The 20,710-nt window shown below is 36.4% G+C and overlaps 1 protein-coding gene across 1 annotated transcript in view; it reads right to left on the bottom strand.

The window, feature by feature from the left end:
- Window positions 1–20,710, bottom strand: part of LOC145684025 (uncharacterized) — a 134,522-nt gene that overhangs the window by 67,785 nt on the left and 46,027 nt on the right. Inside the window, exon 2 of the mRNA XM_081755842.1 lies at window positions 2,908–3,050. Coding sequence (XP_081611968.1) covers window positions 2,908–3,001 — 94 coding nt within the window. The 5' untranslated portion in view covers window positions 3,002–3,050. The remainder of the gene's footprint in view (window positions 1–2,907; window positions 3,051–20,710) is intronic.

Genomic DNA, 20,710 nt, shown 5'->3' with positions numbered 1-20,710 from the left:
TTCCACTGCATCCGATAAGTGTTGCCAACCACACATGATTGCAAAAAACCTACGGCCAAGCCTGGTCAGAAATCCGCACGATGTTGAAGCATTGAGCAGGCGCAAGCGTGAAATGTGCAGGTGTGCTCTCCCCCTCCCATTTCGAAAGCAGTGACGCGAAAACACTGCAGGAAATAAAATTGGTACGTTTTTTGGTGGAGGAAGACGCATGATAGAGATTACAGTTAGCGTTGAAGTAACTAACAAATAAACAAGAAAGAAAGAAAGAAAGAAACTAATATTAAACATGTCAGCTTACAGACGTAAAAACGACTGCAAAAGTCGGAAACGAATTGTTTCAGACCTTTTTAGCTTGCTTACACAATTCGTGATGTTGTATTACATTAGCACTCGGTCTGTAACTTGTCACTCGCTTCACGTTTTCTAAGTTGTAAACGCCTTTCGTTGCTAGATTGATAGCAGAACGACGGGAGGTTGAAAATAATAATAATAATAATAATAATAATAATAATAATAATAATAATAATAATAATAATAATAATAATAATAATAATAATAATGCGTATTATTATTATTATTATTATTATTATTAGTAGTAGTAGTAGTAGTAGTAGTAGTAGTAGTATTCGGACCAAAGAGGGATGAAAATGGGGATTGGAGGGAATTCATAACGAGGAATCGCATAGTTTATACCGATCACCTAACATTGTTTGGGTTATTAAGTGTAGAAGGCTCAGGTGGGCAGACTATGTAGCCAGAATGGAAGAAATTAGAAACGCTTTCATAATTTTAACTGAAAACCCAATTGGAAGAAGACCACTAGGAAGACCTAGGCGTAGATGGGAATACAATATTAAGATGGATCTTGCAGAAATAAGAGTACACTGAGAAAAATCCGTTCTCCGGACAGCGGTATATTGTACAGATATACGGTATCCTCTTGCTTACTATAGAAATCAATACGGAGCATACGTTATCCGTATGATACATAGGCACTGCCGTTTGATGTTACATCATGCCGTTGCAGGATGTATGACATCTAACAGTTTTCCGTATATCACATGTATATACTTATGTTACCTTCGTCAGCTATATGCTATATACGTCCATTTGTATGTGAGATCCTGACCGCCTACATTGTTTCATACAGAAAGTACGTATAGATGGAACACTTATACAGAAAGTATTATAAAACATGCGTTTTCAGTTATACGTCTGGTGTACGTTAAGTCCAAAAACTACAGGAATTACGCATGTAACCTATCTTTTTAAGTATGCCACCTACAATTTTTTTTCTCAGTGTACAGAGTAGAAACTGGATCCAGTTGGCTAAGGACAGAAGTTAGTGGAAATATTTTGTAAACGCGGCATTGAACCTTCGGGTTCCATAGGCCATAGAGTTAGTTAGTTATTATTATCTAAAAGAAATGTTCAAATGTTGTTAAGAGACAATTACACAGAAGAACTGAGTTCCGACCAAACACTAATTTGCCGGAAGGAAATTCCAGCGCAGTCCAGCCCACTTTAAGCGTTATCCGTGCAACCCACATTTCATGTTCAAGACATTGGGAATAATTGTTCGTATCATTCAGTTGGAACGTTTCCTTCCGAGTTTACGCTGTTACAGTAGGCCTACAACATTGTGACTTTGAAAATCAGTCAGTAACTATCGAAGAAATACAAGCGTGTCGCTTCAATCGTTGATATGATTTAACATTCTTTTTCACTTTTAACAAGCCACCGGCAAACAACCAGCCAGGGACAACATATTTTTCCTTATTAAAAAGACACTCCTTGTTAAAAAAACACTAATGGTAGTCACTAATGGTCACTCTTAAAAATGGAAAATCTCTTTGGCTCTCTTAATATTTGTTTGATTCTTTGCGATCAAAGTAACTTTAAAAGCGGAGTAAGAAATACTATTCTTCCTATTGATAGTGTAATAGTGGCTTCTAATCTCCACAACCAACCCCTTGCTAAGCCTGTTCGTACACACATGCATGCATAAGCTAATTTTCCGGAGATAATACTTAGATAATTACAAACAAGTGCTACAGTATTTTTTTTTCGTATCAACAGATTATCTCTTTTCCTAAAAAAGCGAAACAACATAATATAACAAACATAATATATATATATTGAAAACTGGTTTTCCATTGAACAAACTAGCAAATTTTTATAAATGTAAGCGATGGTTTGGTTCCACCACATCCTTCTTTAACAAAAGGAAAGGAAAAAGAAGAAAAGAAACGTACATAGTTTATCATTTGATTGCTGTTACAAGTTTGTGTTGTCTATAGTTAACGGTTATCCACATTGTAGAAAACACTTTACACTAAATGGCAATCAGTTACCATACATACCTTTTTCTATTTGGTAAGCTTGTGATTACCGCCAAGGTTGACAACACTTCCGCTCCTCTAAGGACGAAACCCGAAGATGCACGAAGTACAAACAACGGTATTTGCACGTAGAATGCTCGTGAGCGTTCACGAGGAGAGTTTCCACTATCTGCTCGCCGTGGTCAGGGCTGCTCTAGATTATACTATGTGAAATTAATTGTATTTCGTAAAATGAAGAATAAAAACGCATTCAATGATTTCAAATATGGGGTTCTATCCAACTCGGGAATTTTTTTCTGGAATTTGACTTCAACTTTTCTCTTGGGTATGATCTTGATTCAAGTTATACTATTTGATGCTTCAAACTCAAAATAAACAAACTTTAAACAAAACTTCCAAACTGAATACATACACCAAATCTAAATATTTCCAGTGCAAGACTTGTTAATATACATGTAAGTAATATATTGTTCCGTCTATTGTGTTCTACTGTATATTATGTGTGTCTATTATTCTATCTGATAGATTGATAGTCCTATCGAAATATTCCTCTAAAAGTACTTACTGGATGAATGAACGAAGAACAGGACTTTCAACGGAAGCAACTCCTTATGTCGAAGGTCCTTGATAATTCGTCGGAAGAATGGCCTCAGAAACATGGTGACAGAAGTAGTGACAACTATCCAAAATGACGTTAGCAGTTCCCTGCTGGAAATAAATAAGAAATATATCAATAATAATAGCAATCATTTCACATAATATATGCAGAATTAAACAGAAAAATTCATATTTGAAATGAAGTTAAAACAAGTTCGAAGAGAAACCGAGCTTTTTTTTAATGGAAAAAACGAAACCGGTTTCGGCGAAAAACTGAAATGTCACTTTTTTAGAAACCAGTTTCCATTTTTTAAATACACAAACCGGTTTTGCCACCTCTAGTTTTGATGCGTTATGCCACGAGACTTCTACGAATTATTTCCAACCAGAAAATAAAGAACTATCACAGAAATGAATGTCAGAAAGAGAATGTTTCAAAAAGCCGAATTCCGAAAACGTGAGTTTCGTCGGCTAGCAGTCATGACATCGATAGTTTGGCATATCCATTGCATCATTTTCATTGTCTATCTGAAAGAGGGTAGTAATAAAACTATAGAATCTCGATTATGAACTACTATCTTATCTACCATATTCTTCAGCTTTGAACCCTCCGACGGTTTCCTCGTCAGACGTCTGAACATCTGACTCGATAGATAAGAAGACCATGCTTCTTACCAACACCTATTTTGTAATATTTGACAATATTTTGTAAGGTACACAAATGTTTGGAAAACGTTGGACAAAGCGTGTCGAGCAAAAGGAAGAGTATGTGAACAAGAATTTTAGGAATGATAAAAAAAAATGATCAAAAGATTGCGATCTTGGCCAAGAATTTTAGGAATGATCAAAAAAGTGCATCAAAAGATTGCGATCTTGGCCAAGAATTTTAGGAATGATCAGAATTATACGTCAAAAGATTGCGATCTTGGCCAAGAATTTCAGGAATGATAGAAAAAAAGCATCAAAAGATTGCGATCTTGGCCAAGAATTTCCGGAATGATCAAAAATGCATCAAAAGATTAAGATCTTGGCCAAGAATTTTAGGAATGATCAAAAAATGCATCAAAAGATTGCGATCTTGGCCAAGAATTTCAGGAATGATCAAAAAAATGTATCAAACGATTGCGATCTTGGCCAAGAATTTTAGGAATGATCAAAAAAGTGCATCAAAAGATTGCGATCTTGCCCAAGAATTTTAGGAATGTTAAAAAATGCATCAAAAGATTGTGATCTTGGCTAAGAATTACAGGAATGATCAAAAATGCATCAAAAGATTGCGATCTTGGCCAAGAATTTTAGGAATGATCAAAAGTGCATCAAAAGATTGCGATCTTGGCCAAGAATTTTAGGAATGATCAAAAAATGCATCAAAAGATTGCGATCTTGGCCAAGAATTTCAGGAATGATCAAAAAATGCATCAAAAGATTGCGATCTTGGCCAAGAATTTTAGGAATGATCAGAATTATACGTCAAAAGATTGCGATCTTGGCCAAGAATTTCAGGAATGATAGAAAAAAAGCATCAGAAGATTGCGATCTTGGCCAAGAATTTCCGGAATGATCAAAAATGCATCAAAAGATTACGATCTTGGCCAAAAATTTTAGGAATGATCAAAAAATGCATCAAAAGATTGCGATCTTGGCCAAGAATTTTAGGAATGATCAAAAAAGTGCATCAAAAGATTGCGATCTTGGCCAAGAATTTTAGGAATGATCAAAAAATGCATCAAAAGATTGTGATCTTGGCTAAGAATTACAGGAATGATCAAAAATTCATCAAAAGATTGCGATCTTGGCCAAGAATTTTAGGAATGATCAAAAGTGCATCAAAAGATTGCGATCTTGGCCAAGAATTTTAGGAATGATCAAAAAATGCATCAAAAGATTGCGATCTTGGCCAAGAATTTCAGGAATGATCAAAAAGTGCATCAAAAGATTGCGATCTTGGCCAAGAGTTTTAGGAATGATCAAAAGTGCATCAAAAGATTGCGATCTTGGCCAAGAATTTCAGGAATGATCAAAAAATGCATCAAAATATTGCGATCTTGGCCAAGAATTTCAGGAATGATCAAAAAATGCATCAAAAGATTGCGATCTTGGCCAGGAATTTTAGGAATGATCAAAAGTGCATCAAAAGATTGCGATCTTGGCCAAGAATTTTAGGAATGATCAAAAAATGCATCAAAAGATTGCGATCTTGGCCAAGAATTTTAGGAATGATCAAAAAATGCATCAAAAGATTGCGATCTTGGCCAAGAATTTTAGGAATGATCAAAAAATGCATCAAAAGATTGCGATCTTGGCCAAGAATTCCAGGAATGATCAAACAAATGCATCAAAAGATTGCGATCTTGGCCAAGAATTTCAGGAATGATCAAAAAAATGTATCAAAAGATTACGATCTTGGCCAAGAATTTCAGGAATGATCAAAAAAATGTATCAAAAGATTACGATCTTGGCCAAGAATTTCAGGAATGATCAAAAAAATGTATCAAAAGATTACGATCTTGGCCAAGAATTTCAGGAATGATCAAAAAAGTGCATCAAAAGATTGCGATCTTGGCCAAGAATTTTAGGAATGATCAAAAATGCATCAAAAGATTGCGATCTTGGCCAAGAATTTTAGGAATGATTAAAAAATGCATCAAAAGATTGCGATCTTGGCCAAGAATTTTAGGAATGATCAAAAAATGCATCAAAAGATTGCGATCTTGGCCAAGAATTTTAGGAATGATCAAAAAATGCATCAAAAGATTGCGATCTTGGCCAAGAATTTCAGGAATGATCAAAAAAGTGCATCAAAAGATTGCGATCTTGGCCAAGAATTTCAGGAATGATCAAAAAAGTGCATCAAAAGATTGCGATCTTGGCCAAGAATTTTAGGAATGATCAAAAAATGCATCAAAAGATTGCGATCTTGGCCAAGAATTTCAGGAATGATCAAAAATGCATCAAAAGATTACAATCTTGGCCAAGAATTTTAGGAATGATCAAAAAATGCATCAAAAGATTGCGATCTTGGCCAAGAATTTCAGGAATGATCAAAAAATGCATCAAAAGATTGCGATCTTGGCCAAGAATTTCAGGAATGATCAAAAAATGCATCAAAAGATTGCGATCTTGGCCAAGAATTTCAGGAATGATCAAAAAATGCATCAAAAGATTGCGATCTTGGCCAAGAATTTCAGGAATGATCAAAAAATGCATCAAAATATTGCGATCTTGGCCAAGAATTTCAGGAATGATCAAAAAATGCATCAAAATATTGCGATCTTGGCCAAGAATTTCAGGAATGATCAAAAAATGCATCAAAATATTGCGATCTTGGCCAAGAATTTCAGGAATGATCAAAAAATGCATCAAAATATTGCGATCTTGGCCAAGAATTCCAGGAATGATCAAACAAATGCATGAAAAGATTGCGATCTTGGCCGATAATTAGTTTCTGGATCATGGACCCCAAAATTTTTAAACATCCCTTAAATCGACTTTTCGTATTTTGTACAGAATAAGCACATCATACTGGGCTAAGTGATAATTTGGGTTTGGCTACACTGTATGTACTCTCCAGATATAAGGTGAACAAGATAATGTTTGGTTGAAATATATTGGATCTTTTGATCCAAAAAAATAAATTGTATTTTAGTATAAAATACAACGCTTTTATTTCAAAATCACGGACTTATCAAACGCCCCTCATATAGCGTTAATAACAAGTCTAAACAAAAGTGCAGTGCCAATCTTCTTACTTTTTTTTTTTTTTTTAAGATTTAAAATTTTATGTTTGTATGTGTATGTACCGCTTCAGCAAGTACGCTGTAGTTAATTTTGTCAAGAAGAAACGGCCTTGAAAAATATGTTTTCATAATTCCCAAGGAATGGCCATGAAGAATGGTGAAGAATGGTTACTTCATGCTACGTTAAAAGATCTTTGGCATTTGATTGCACGTTACGAGAACTTACACGCAAAAACAGCCCGATTTTTTTCCTTTTAATAAGAATATGCCTAGCGATACTGACTTTTCGCTGATTGTAGTTCAAGATAGTACTGTTGTTTAAAAAAAAGTAATGGTAAAAAAGTTATATCGTTAACTGTATGTCATGCTTTTATAATTCTATTTTATGTTTCCTTGTTATTCTGTGTATATCTTTTTTTTATCAATACAAGCGCGAAAGTAATAAACTTTAACTATTTTTTTACTACTTTTTAGTGCCGGCTTCAGAATTCCACAAGAGGGCAGTTACATCGACAATGGCGGTAAAACCGACTTTGTATCCCTCTCCTGCAAAACAACCCCGCTTTCGGGACCTCTAGTGAGTTTTCACTTTGAAGGCATTATTTAAATTGTGATATGAGGTACAAGTATTACAGAAAAATTAAAGCCAATTTGCCATCTCATATTCATATGTTTAGTACATATCTATTCTAGCAAGGATAGAAATGGCGAAGGAGACGCTCAGGAGGAAGAAAAAAGACTATTTCCCGGGACCTTGAATAAAGAGTTAAGAAAAAGCCTCATAAAATGCTTCATTTTGATTTGATCTACTATAGTGCTGCCAAAATGTCTTGATCCGTGGCGAAAATGCGAACTAAAGCTCACACCCTCGGTACACCCACGCGTTGAGCCAATAAGAATTTAGCTGTTGCCAAGCGTGAGAGTGGATAACGAAAGGGAGTGGAATTCCTTCAGCCGATTGCAGCGCTTGGAACGGAAGACTAAGTGTCAAGTCAATGTGGTATATCTATATCAGTTTAGCGTTCCTTTCAGCAGCGAGGCTATATCAGACGTGGACCTACAGCTTAACGTGGGGTCCAAACCACACAACCTCCCGCCGGGAATCGGGACCGGATTTCCCACGCCAAAGGCGCGTACGCCAACCGCTTAGCCACGAGGGAGCTTTGTTATGGAGTATTGTACTGTATGGGACAGAAACGTGGACATTACTTAAAAATGGTTAAAAACAACTGGGAACTTTCGAAATGTGGGTGTTAAGAAGAATGGAGAGAATTATTTGGGTTGAATGGAAAACGAATGAGAAATCTTAGAAATTGTGAGGGAAAAAAATCAATTTTAGATATTATTAAGAGGAGGAAGAAAAACTGGTTGGGACATTGGCTAAGCAGAAACTGTATCATGAGGGACGCGCTAGAGGATATGGTAGCAGGAAAGAGAGGGAAAGGGTGAAGGAGACTACAATTACTGAATGATACCAAAACAGATAATCGTATGTGAAGATAAAGAGGTTAGCGGAAGACCGTGGAGCATGGAAGATTCTCAGTTGTGGCAAGTGATTGCCAATAATTGCAGATTACCTATGATGACGATGATGATGATGATAAGTATGTGTTCTAATGAATTATTTAACATACTATTCAATATTTTACTCATCAGGGAGGCTAAGCGGTTAGCGTACGCGCCTTTGACGTGGGATACCCGGGTTCGATTCCCGGCGGGAGCTCATATGGTTCGGATTCCATGTTAATCAGTAGGTCCACGTCTCATATAGCCTCGCTGCTGAACGGGATGTTAAACTCAAAATCAACTCAACTCAACTCAAGCTATTTCTCTCACTGCTCACATTGCTCAACAAAGCTCAAACTATTTCTTCAAAATAAACTTCTGAGTTAATTCTGCAGAACTTATTTGATTACATGTTCATTCATATACATGTATAATTATTAACAGTTTAATTAGGAGATATAAAAACTAATGTAATTATAAAAGTTAAGTAGCCTAGTTTTTCGTATATTTATAATATTTAGTTATTAACTTGTGAAATAGGGACATGATAATATTTTCATGCATTGAAATTGGAGCATTCATTTGATTCCGGTCGTTTGCAAAGCAAGTGAAAAATCATTCAACTGTTCATTTTCAGCACCAAAACGTAGAACTACTGTTTAACGTTGAACAGGCCCGTATCCAAGGGGGTCTAGGGGGCCGGGCCCCCCTAAAATTTTCACGGTAGGCTTGAAAATGAACTATAATATGGTGATAAATTATCATATGTTTGGATCGGGTCCCCCTAACTTCAGCTGGCCTCCTACATTTTTGGGCTGGCTACGAGCCTGACATTGAACCTGAATCACACATGCTCCTACTGGAAATCGAACCCTGGTATCCCATGTATAAGATATGTTCGCTAACCATATATCCACCAGAAAGCTCCAAAATATGCGTGAAATTCCTTAAGTCTAATTTGGACCGATAAGCTCATATCCATGGATTTTCTTGGGGTACTCCTGTTTCCTCTTACACTCATTGTACACATTATTTCATCATCATGAACGGCGCAATCAGCTATGAGTTCGGGGGGTCTAGGCCCCTCCCGAAACTAACCTGACCTGTCTTGTACAGCAGGACTACAGACAAATTTTGGTCAAATTTTAAAAAAAATATTATTGCTTGTCATTTGTCCAGTACAGTGGCGTGTTTTGGGGGTTTTCGGGCTTAAGCCCCCCCGAAATCTTACTATAATAAAGTATATGAAATACCTTACAGGATTTTCACATTTTCATGCAAAGCCCCCCTCCCCCGAAATAGAATCGTAAATACGCCACTGGTCCAGTATATTTAAAGATATGCAAACTCTCTCACACACACGCACCGTACTCTTAATCTGCATTGAGACAAGAGACGTCACGTGCGAAATATCGTCTTGGGATAGTTTACTCCTGTCCTCTTCGAATAACGACTTGCAAAGAAGGCAAGAAGATTTGATATTAAACTGTATATATGGAAAATTTCTCAAAATTGTGAATTAATTGTAGAATATTTTACTGAATACCTTTAGTTATCAATTAATAAAATATATTTCATTGATTAACAAAAATGTGCTATGTATGAAATTGTTAATCTGACGAGGTTTAATATGCCAAATGATAATATTTTTTAACCTTTCTTACATAATTTTGTGAAGTTATATACATGAACAATAATTGAAATTAATAGTCTATATGTTGTTCATAATATTGCAGCATTTAATTGTATTTTCATGGCTATTAAAGATGTTAATTTTGGAAAACACCTGCATCTATATCATAGGGTTTGAAAATTTCGATTAGTTCACGACCACAAAAGTTCGTCCTTGTAAAGTGTAAAGTATATCTATATCTATATCTATATCTATCTATATCTATATCTATATATATATATATATATATATATATATATATATAGATAGATAGATAGATAGATAGATAGATAGATAGATAGATATAGATAGATATAGATATAGATATAGATATATATACAGTAAAACCTGTCTTCAACGGACCCTTTATTAAACGGAAAACTGTCTTAAACGGAAATATTTCACGGTCCCATGAATTTTGGACAACAAAACGTGTAAAAAGTCCCTTCATTAAGCGGAAACTGTGTTATGCGGACAACGGAAAGAAAAATAAACATTTAACGGAAAATTCTGAGTTCCGGACTACAGCGTTTAGAAGATGTTTAGACATTTTGTGAGACATATACATTACCCTGTCTGCGATAAAATGTTAGTTCTTTTGTTAAATATTTCTGGACAGTGTTTACCTTCCCCAACTACTACTCATATTCACCCCCACAAATTGTCCTTAATCCCCGCAAATTAATCAAAAATCATACGGAATGTCGGAAAGGAGAAAACGAGATAGAGGAAGAAGAGGAATACGATACCGAGTTCGAAGAAGAGTGTAGAATAAATACATATCAAGATGCTCTCAGAAGTTTAAAGGAACTGAAAAATTTGTCTTACGGAAAAATGATTCTGATTCACTTAGTATAATTTCTCAGGCTAAAGTGTATGCGGAAAATCAAGCAGCCAAGCAACAATGTACACAGAAAACCCTGCTTGGCTATTAGAAAAGTAAAGAAAACGTGTGCATAGTATATTTTGTATTCATTTAAACTTTTTTGTGTATTTATTCGTAGAAGAAAGAAGTACTGTAATCGAACAATGTACGTACAGCAATATATTTTCTCAGTATGCCCCCTTATAAGCATGTATTTTTTTTAAAGAGGAAAGGTTACCTCCACTAAGCGGAAACCTGACTTTAACGGAAATTTTTGCAAGTCCCGCTCGATTCCGCTAAAGACAGGTTTCACTGTATATATATACAGAAGGTTGATTAATTCATGAGGTAAAGCCGTGCAATTTGTTGTAACTTTAGACGAAGGACATAAGTTTTGTTTCGCAATAGAAGCATGTCACTTGTACTAAAGATTGAAGAGATATAGGGTCAAAGGTCAAATTTCGATTTTTTCCTTATGGAACTGCAATGGTAAACTCTGTAAAAGCCTGGAAAAACGTAAATCGAAGCGATAACAAAGAAAAAGCTTTATAGTATGATTCTATGTCGCAAGCCGACCAAATATGAGTCAATCAAGTGTCATGGTCAGAGGTCACGGGCAGATCAAGGTCACAGGTTACCTTGAGAACCTATTTGACATGATGAGGTACGGACATTGCGTTGTTTTCAGTGTATTCAAATGGGTTCTCAAGAAGACCTGTGACCTTGATCTGACCGTGACCTCTGACCTTGACACTTGATTGACTCATATTTGGTCGGCTTGCGACATAGAATCATACCATACAGCTTTTTCTTTGTTATCACTTCGATTTTCGTTTTCTCAGGCTTTTTCAGAGCTTACCACACTGTAACAAATAACCGTGAAAATAAGTGCCTCCTACCATGAAAAATATACGGTTTACCGTTTTTCTAAAATAATGGTAGGAGACCGTTTTCCTGTCAGACGCTTGTGTCGGGCATGCGCATTGGAGAGAAAAAGCACATGTTCGATTCGAAGCGAGGATTGATGGCGCGTAGGTTCGGATGTGTTGTGCTTTGTTTTGTTTTGTTTCTTTCTTTCTTTTGTTTGTTTGTTTGTTTAGTGTGTGGTTTTCTGATGTGATATGTACAGTAGGCCTACTACTGTTGAAGATATCCTGGAAATTCAACATTAAGCAAGGTAATGTATGGGAAAGCACCATATTAATATTTGAACTTTGTTCGGTGACAAACAAAACTTTAGTTGGCTATCGTGGCAAGCAGATCGTTCCAAAGTGTAACGATTCGAAACCAAGAAGCTGCTGGATGTATAAACTAAAGTCTTATGATAATGTAGCCAACTACGAGTGGTGGCGAAGCTAGAATTAGAATCACAATGTTGAAATACTAAAAAAAAAAAAAGTGCTTCGTAGTTTATCGTACTTAGTAGAGCATTACATAAATTGTGTTGCATCAACTGGAATTTTTCATGTTACAGAAATAAAAGTATACTGTCACTCATGTGTGCCCGAAGGAGGGGCAGGGGGTCGCTTCCCTAGTTAATGAAAACGTATTAAATTTCTTAATACAAATAAAAAAGTATCAAATGTAATAGCGTATATAGTAACCAGGGAGATGAGTCCCCTAGAAAATTTTCATCGGGCGCCCATGCTGTCATTATTTTTTCTGAATAAATGAATTGTTAGATTTGAGAAATATTTCTGTAAATGTTTTTATCTTTAATTTTGTTCTGAGTACCTATAATCTGTTCTGGTGTCTTGTTAATACATTTGAGCGTTTAATAAATATGCAAAAGTTCGATACTCTGGAAGTTTGGTGACTTTTTTTCTTTCTTTTGGGAGCATTGATGCCACTGTCACTTAATTATGCAAACACGTGTTTATTAATTTGGGATAGCGGATACTGGATACTGTAGGCAGTGTTGTGAGAAGTCATATGGTTTTACACTTGTTTAGTCGTAGTTCTGGCCATTCTAAGCTATGTTATCGGGTACCTGCTTGGTTATCTGAAACCGTAATAATGCGAATAATCGAATGAATCGCTGATTAGAATATTTGAGGTCTATTAGTCTACTGGTACTCATAACGAAAACACATGCGATAAAGCTAGTCTTAACACTGCAACAGAACATCGATTTATGAATATCTTAAAAGGACAGGGATGTTTGTTCCAACTACATTTTCAAAGCGTGCGAAAACTCAGCTATAAAATTCAAGAAGTAGTTTTTTTTTTTTTTTTTTGTATGTAATATCGAATCCTCTTTTGGTGTTTTGTTCAATACATGACAAAATTGGTAATTTTGAAAAGAAAAAGCAATGTATGTTCAAGATAATATCAGAGCAAGGGTTCGATATTACAAACTAAGAATTAATTTCAATTTTATTCTTATGGATATTATGCACGTCGTAGGTGCAACCCTTCTTTCGTTCACTTTTGTGTTTTCTTTAGTTAAGTAGTCTTTAACACCAGTGGACCAGTGTGCACTCTAGTTGTATCCATCCAGGAAAAATTATTGCTAGTTAGTGTGTGTACTGATGCAGTTTCCAGCAATTCGATGAAACTTGGGTCAATATATATTGTCCAGCAAGAATTCTTACTGGGTCTAGCAAGAGGGTACGCTGGACCGGCAAGGACCTCTAGATAGGGAATCGGTGTGATAATTACCGTAAATCTTGTACGGTAATAACACACCTGTGCTTTTTTTAAAAAAAAAAACGATCCCTAAATTTTACGGTAAATTACTGTAAAATATACGGTACCAAATTTGTTTCTAAACACGGTCAATACTATTTTGCTTCTAAATATACGGTTTGCCGTTTTTATGAAAAAACTGTGGTCCGTAAAATTGAGGGTAATCGGATGGCAGCGAGAGTTGACGGTAATCAGTCAGTAAATTTAAGGCGAAAGTTTTTACAGTGCATTGCAGTTCCATAAGGAAAAAAATCGAAATTTGACCTTTGACCCTATATCTCTTCAATCTTTAGTACAAGTGACATGCTTCTACTGCGAAACAAAAATTATGTCTTTCGTCTAAAGTTACACCAAATTGCACGGCTTTACCTCATACCACTTTTGCACAGTGAACAAATGAAATTGACACATGAATTAATCAACCCTCTGTGTATATATATATTGTACATTTTATTAAATAGTATTGCAAAATTTATAATGTACCAAAGAACCTAAAACAGATCAACGTACAAATGAATATTGAATTAAGTCAAAACACTGTACTAAAGGAAAAACCCAGAGAAAACCCTAAATTTATTTCTTAGAGTAATAAATGTTAGTAAAGAGTGCGAAATCACATGCAAAAATAACGATATACAAAGTAATAATTAGAGTGGAAGTTTTTAAAATTGTAACCGTTAATAATATGGAAAATGAGCAATTGAATTTTTATTTTAAGGTCTTTGAGCAGCCCCGTAATTTAGTTTTTTTTTCTGGAGGGGCAAGCATTAATACTTGGACCCCTAGGAAGGAAAATAGGCCCCTTATTTCCATCTTTCTCTTAGTTTTTGTGGGCCCCCCAAAGCCTGTGTGCCGTTGCGGGGCCATTAGTTACGCTCCTGGGCCCGTTCGATACATGACAAATTAATTAAGGGAACAATATTGACAAATCTCAAAGACATACAAATAAATATTATTTTTAGGGCTCTTAATAGTAGACATTTTTTTACTGAAATGGTCCCAAGACTCATTTTTGTATTATTTATCTTTTGTGTGCTGTTTTGTGTATGTAATGTAGTGAACCTGTTTGACCCTTCATTTATAATTTCATGTTCGTGCCGTATATGGAGTAAGAAAATTTTGTCTTAAAAATGGCGGAGAGTACGAAAATTATGTGGAGTCGAACGGCGGGGAGTTTTTCTGGAAGGGCAGTTGCCCCCCTGCCCCCCCCCACAAGTTACGGCCCTGCCTTTGAGCGTATTAATAACAGGAATAACCGAGATTTCTTTTAGGGAGAATTCAAACTTTCAATTTTATCCATATCAAATGGTGCAACGTCGTTTGCAGACTACTGTACTAGGTAGTCTTGGCCCCTCAGGAAATAAAATTCTGGTTGCGCCACTGGTCATCATTCACTTATCTTCATCGTCCGTCTTCCTTATCGTAGGAAGAGCATAATCGTGGGGCGTTAAAATGAAAAGTTTAATTTTATTTTGAAGAATTTACTTGATCCTACATTCCGTCCCAATGTGAGATGGTGGGTTGGAAAGGAAGGTACAGAGTATTCAGCGCATCTCCAGATCTAAATCCCCTAGAGTACTTTTTTTCTTTCGGAACTGTATTGAACACTGTGTATGCCGAAAAGTTACAATCACTAGAAAATGTAGGAAAGCAAATTGAGAAGACCTGCCATGCTATATCATCAGAAACAATATGTACTGTACAATAGATATGCCGCTCTGTTCTACGTCTTTGTCGAAGATGTATTGCGGCGGAGCACATTTTATTTCACGCTCGACTTTAGCCATAGGAACTAAATACACGTTCCTGATTGGTTACACTTTGCGATTATCCAAACCTTCTGGTGCATGTATTGTGTATTATAGTAATAGAAGAAAATTATCACTTTGTGTGTTGATAAAAATAAAAAGATAATTGGTATGTTTGGCTTACGTTTCATAAGAACATAAGGCATGTTTTTTTTCACATGCTACCCTAAAAATATATGTGCATTTTGGTCACAATGAAGCGGGCGAGGTTCGAAGTTGGACCACCCGAGTGTAACGTAATGTCACATGGTATTATCATAGGGGTAAAGGAGGAACAAAAGGACCCCTGTGGGGCTTCTAACCCTCTTTACTCAGCTGTTTCATAACGTAGGTAAATCACTTTTATATGCATTATATGTTACGTACAAGAGCAGAGTATTATTTTTTATCTTATTTGATTAACAAAAGTGTTATGAAATTTTTTTTAAAAAAATAAAGAAAAACTCACGCCAAAAACTATTTTAATTACTAGCCCGTTCGCTGGCACGATCTGCCACAGCAGTAGACGTTTGATTTGTGCTGTGTGTGTGTGTGTGCTATACGAGGGTCACTACGAAAGTTTTGAGATGTGAAATAACCTACATACTTAAAATCAATTTAACACTTACATTTTCTCAAAGTATTCACCATTACACTGTACACACTTTTGCATCCTCGAAAACCACTTTTGGAAGCAGTGTTGCCAGTCTTTTTCTTCAAGTGTTGAAAGTTCATTCTCGTAAGCCACTACAGCTTCTTCAGGGCTGCAAAAAATCTCTTCCCACGCATGCGATCTTTGATCCTGGGGAACAGAAAAAATCAGACGGGGCCAGGTCAGGGCTATACGGCGGATGAGTCATAAGTTTGACCTCCGTAGATTTTAAAAAACTGAATTGTGATGTTGGCCGTGTGTGCGGACGCGTCGTCATGATGAAGCAGGATCCCACGCAATCCAGTTCTTGGACTGTTAGGCAAACAGTGGTGTACCACTAAGCAGTAACAGTCCTTTGTTCTTCAAGTGGAACAGTTGCAACATGGCCAGCTTTGGAGAAGAAAGTTGCGACCATCTTCTTCCTCACATTTCGCGGTCGCTTCACTTTCGTGGATTTTCGTCTGGAATGATCCAAACTGTAGACTGGCGTTTATTTTCAGGGTCAAATTGATAGATCCAAGTCTCATCACCAGTAACAATGTCAGAGACGCGTCGAAAATTGCCTCCATCAAATCTTGCAAGCATTTCTTCACACCATTCCACACGCATGCGCTTTTGCTGTTCAGTCAAAGTGTGAGACACCCAACGAGATGAAACCTTCCTGAGCCGAAGATGATCATGAAGAATTTTTGTTACTGCTGGCGATCCAATGTTCACTGTAGATTCAATGTCCTTGAAAATTGTTCGACCATTTTCTCGAATCATTTGTTCCACAGAGGCAATGTTTTCATCTGACACAGCTGTTGCCGGACGTCCAGCTCTCTCTTCATCTTTAAGCGATATCCGGCCTCTTCTGAATTCACCAAACCACTGAAAAATTGTAGCACGGGAAGACGCAAGGTCCCCAAATGCCCCCTGCAAACGGGCAAGGCTTTGTGTCTCGTTCGAACCACTTTTGAAATCGTAAAGGATCATTGCCCAAAAATGTTCCGTTTCGAGCTTCATTCTAGACAGCCGAATACTGCTCACATCAACGAACAAGTGTAGACGATACGGCCACGCCGATAAGCGAGGCGAGTTGAAACTTGCTTCGCTTCTTCGATCTGGATATCACTACCGAACGCAATTATTTCAATTCAAATACTGTGCCACAACAATGCGTATCTCAAAACTTTCGTAGTGACTCTCGTATGTGGCGAGAAACGGATAACTTCAATCAATCAGAACCGTATATTTAGCTCCTATAGCTCGGGTCGAGCGTTATTAAAATATATATGCTGCGGTGGAAGGAGGCCATTTTTAACATTTACGTCCTTAAGGTACACAATTCTACAAAAGTTGTGTATCAGTTTGGTTTAATTAGTAAAACATTGCTTTAAATTGTGTGTTCATTGATTTGAGATACTGTATTTGTTTGTTTATGTAATATATTTTCTAAAAAATTAAAATGTGCTAAAGAAATTGAGCAACGACTTCAATGAAATAAACTTTATCAGATTACGTGCATTACACACGAAAAATAGTGTTAAAAAAATAGAAAATACGAAACAAGAAAGAAAAGAAAGAACGTAGTCCTTTCATGCTAGTCATACTAGTAAGATCCTGGTCAATGCTAACCGCTATTCCAAAAAGAAGCAAAATTTTCTCTCGTTTTTCTTTCCTGAAAAAGAACAACATTGGAAAAACTTGATTAGAAGATTTGCTCTCATTTTCTGTTAAAGAAAGACATCATATGAATGCAAGAGAGAAAAAAACTGAACAAGTATGTACGTACTTGTTTCAGTGAGATAATATAGTTAAGGATTGCGTTCAATTATAAATTCCGAATATGAACATAAATTTATTTTATAATGTTACTTGTAAATGCTTCAATAACAGGATCTCGTGATTTGTATGTTGTTAGAGAGATATGACACATTTATTTTAACAAATAAATTGTCACATATTTAAAACAAGTAAATTTAAAATCTAGTAGCAAAATACTTTGTTTCTTCTGTGGCATGTGTGTGTTGTGTGTCTGCTTTTCGCGGTTAAAAAGACAAAAAACTGTTGATTAATGTAACCACATACTTCATATAGTGACGTAAATAAAAACTGTTATGGCGAGTACAATCAACTTGAGGATTTTCAAATGGAGATTACTAGCTTGTAGCTATAACAAATGGAACAACTTCAATATACTATAGTGAAACCTGTCTGTGATGGCCACCACCTGTTGCACTGAAAAGTGGCTAATTTAAACGATTAGTCAACTTATAGATAATAAGGGTATTTTGAGATAATAGCTATTATAGATCGTAACATACCAATTTCTAATGCAATAACTTAGAAATATACAGGGTGTTAATGAACTATACCGACAAACTGTAAGAGCTGATTCCTCATATCAAAATAAGAGAGAAAGTTCATATGGACCTATGGCGAAAATTGCATAGTTTCAGAGCTAGGGCTGTCCTAAAACACGAAGAAGCCAAATTGCAAGAGGACCTATTTCGAATTGCAGAAACTGTAGATGGTGCTCTTTATCAGCGTGAAGGAAGCCACGCATACACAATCCAAAAGTGCATATTTCATCAATTTTCAATAGGTATACATAGTAATCCCTACAGGGTGTAATTCTCAGATATGCTCTTAATACAGTTTTCAGATTTACCCTGATTCATTCAAGGAGGGTCCAAAGTAGGCAGGAGGTAAGCCTTGACAATAATGGACATCCAATGCTTTGGAGGGAAGTCAGAAGTGTTAGGACCCGAAAGCTCCATGTTTTTTGTATTCGGAATAACGTGTGATGATATGTATTTCGTCACGGTATATTTCACGTTTTCTTCATTTATAAGCGTGAAAGAAAACATTGCAGCTGAGACAATAGCTTGTGCGTCATGAAAATCAACGTAAATCATAGAATGCGTACCATACTCTTATTTTCCAGTGGTAGAATGCTTACTTCTTTCGCTTGAGATTCCTGAATCTGTCCCCGGCCAAGTAAGTATGTGCTGGATAACATCGTTCCCATGGGGTTTTCTCGGGGTACTTCCGTTTCCTCCCACTTTATCAATTCACCAATTTTTCCATAATCATTCACTTGTTTTAAGTTATCATCACACTTACAACGGAAGAGACGGAGATTATATATCGAAGTGGAAGATGGTTTATATACCAATCGAAAGCACTAATGACGCCTATTACGAAACCGTAATAAAAATTTTCCGAATGCATATACTGTACGAGTTATATGAATATACAGGGTGTCCAGAAAATCCGTTTCTACCCTTAGAAATTTCAACCGATGAGACAGATGCCAAAGCAGGAAACCACGAGTTTGATCATTTTAAAATTACAACGTATCAAAGCAAAAAGTGTTGCCCCAGGGCCACTCGCAGGGTCCCAGGCGGGGTCCAACTCAAAAATTGCAAAGGTAAGGTAGTCAATTAGGATATCGTTGGAAACCTTTTGGGAAATGAAAGAAGACAAAACAAGTCTCGACTCTCTAAAATTACCCAGTGCAAAATGGCCTTCGTTCAAAATGTCAGCAAAAAAAGTCGTTGTAAGGTCTAAGGCCACACCCAAAAACACTGAAACGGTGAGACAGATGTCAAAACAGGAAAACATGTGTGACATCTTTTCAAAAGTACGATGATTAAAAGTAAAAAACATTTCCCAGAGTCCTCCGCAGGGTCCAAGACGGGGTCCTACTAAAATTTTTCAAATGGCAAGGGAGGTCAAGTAGCATAACGTTGAAAAGCTGTTGGGAAATGAAAGAAGACGAAACAAGTTTCGACTCTCTAAAATTACCCTGTGTAAAATGGCAGTCGGTGAAACTGTACATCTTCATTTCGATTCTACGAGCGCATTCACTTTCCATTTTGCAATCGGCACTTGTTGTCATTGTGAGAGATATGCACGTATTCACAGTTCCTGCAGCAAGATTTTTGTTTTTTGTTTGTTTGAATCATTTTATAATCGATAATCCAGACAACAAGGATAAGTATCACTATTGTACAGTCACGAACATAAATAAATAGAGGTAAGAGTCTTTATTTCTTATGGATCCAACCTCCACTTATTTATATTTGTGGTTGTACATTATATGTTAACTAGTCAGTTCTATACTTAAAGATATCAAATGTTATGTCTTTTCTTTTCTTTATTTCTTAATTTGCTTTTATTTTATTATATTTTTATTTATTTATTTAGACATTACTGATCCCAAACAACGGAATCTCACAGTAGGGGCATTTCCTTTCTTTCCGTTGAGTACAATAATTAAAGCGAAAACAAACTGAAATCCGACTACAGAAAGAAGAACTAAACAGCAAGATGTTTCCACAGTGTTATAGTAGAGCGTCCAGACTTGTTCCCAGCAGCGTCATTTCAGATTTTGCTTGGGAGGGGCAAGACCCCTGGATATAAGTAAAATTTCGTGTTTTTCACTGACTTACTACTATTCTATTGATGAATTCTATATACATCTCAAACTCAGGGGGGAAAAATGCCCCTCCCTGCCCCCCTAAATGACGCCCCTGCTTGTTCCATCTGCTGTCATTTAACAACAGCTTTAAACGATGTGTTACTTGAACCCCCTTGTCATTTGAACATTTTGAGTAGGACCCCGTCTGGGACCCTGGGACAAATATTTTTATTTTCAATCATTGCACTTTTGAAATGGTGACAAACATGTTTCCCTTGTTTTGACACATGTTTCACCGTTTCAGGCTTTTTGGGAGTGGCCATAGACTTTACAAATGACGTTTTTGCTGACATTTTGAACGGAGATCAATTTGTACAGGGTAATTTTAGAGTCGAGACTTGTTCCTTCCTCTTTCATTTCCCAACAGGTTTTCAACGATATGCTACGTGGCCTCCC

This window comes from Thermobia domestica, chromosome 4 (assembly GCF_964235325.1).
Source record: "Thermobia domestica chromosome 4, izTheDome1.hap1.1, whole genome shotgun sequence".
Classification (NCBI taxonomy): domain Eukaryota; kingdom Metazoa; phylum Arthropoda; class Insecta; order Zygentoma; family Lepismatidae; genus Thermobia; species Thermobia domestica.
The sequence above is the reverse complement of the archived record's forward strand: the minus strand, read 5'-3'. Positions and strand labels throughout refer to the sequence as shown.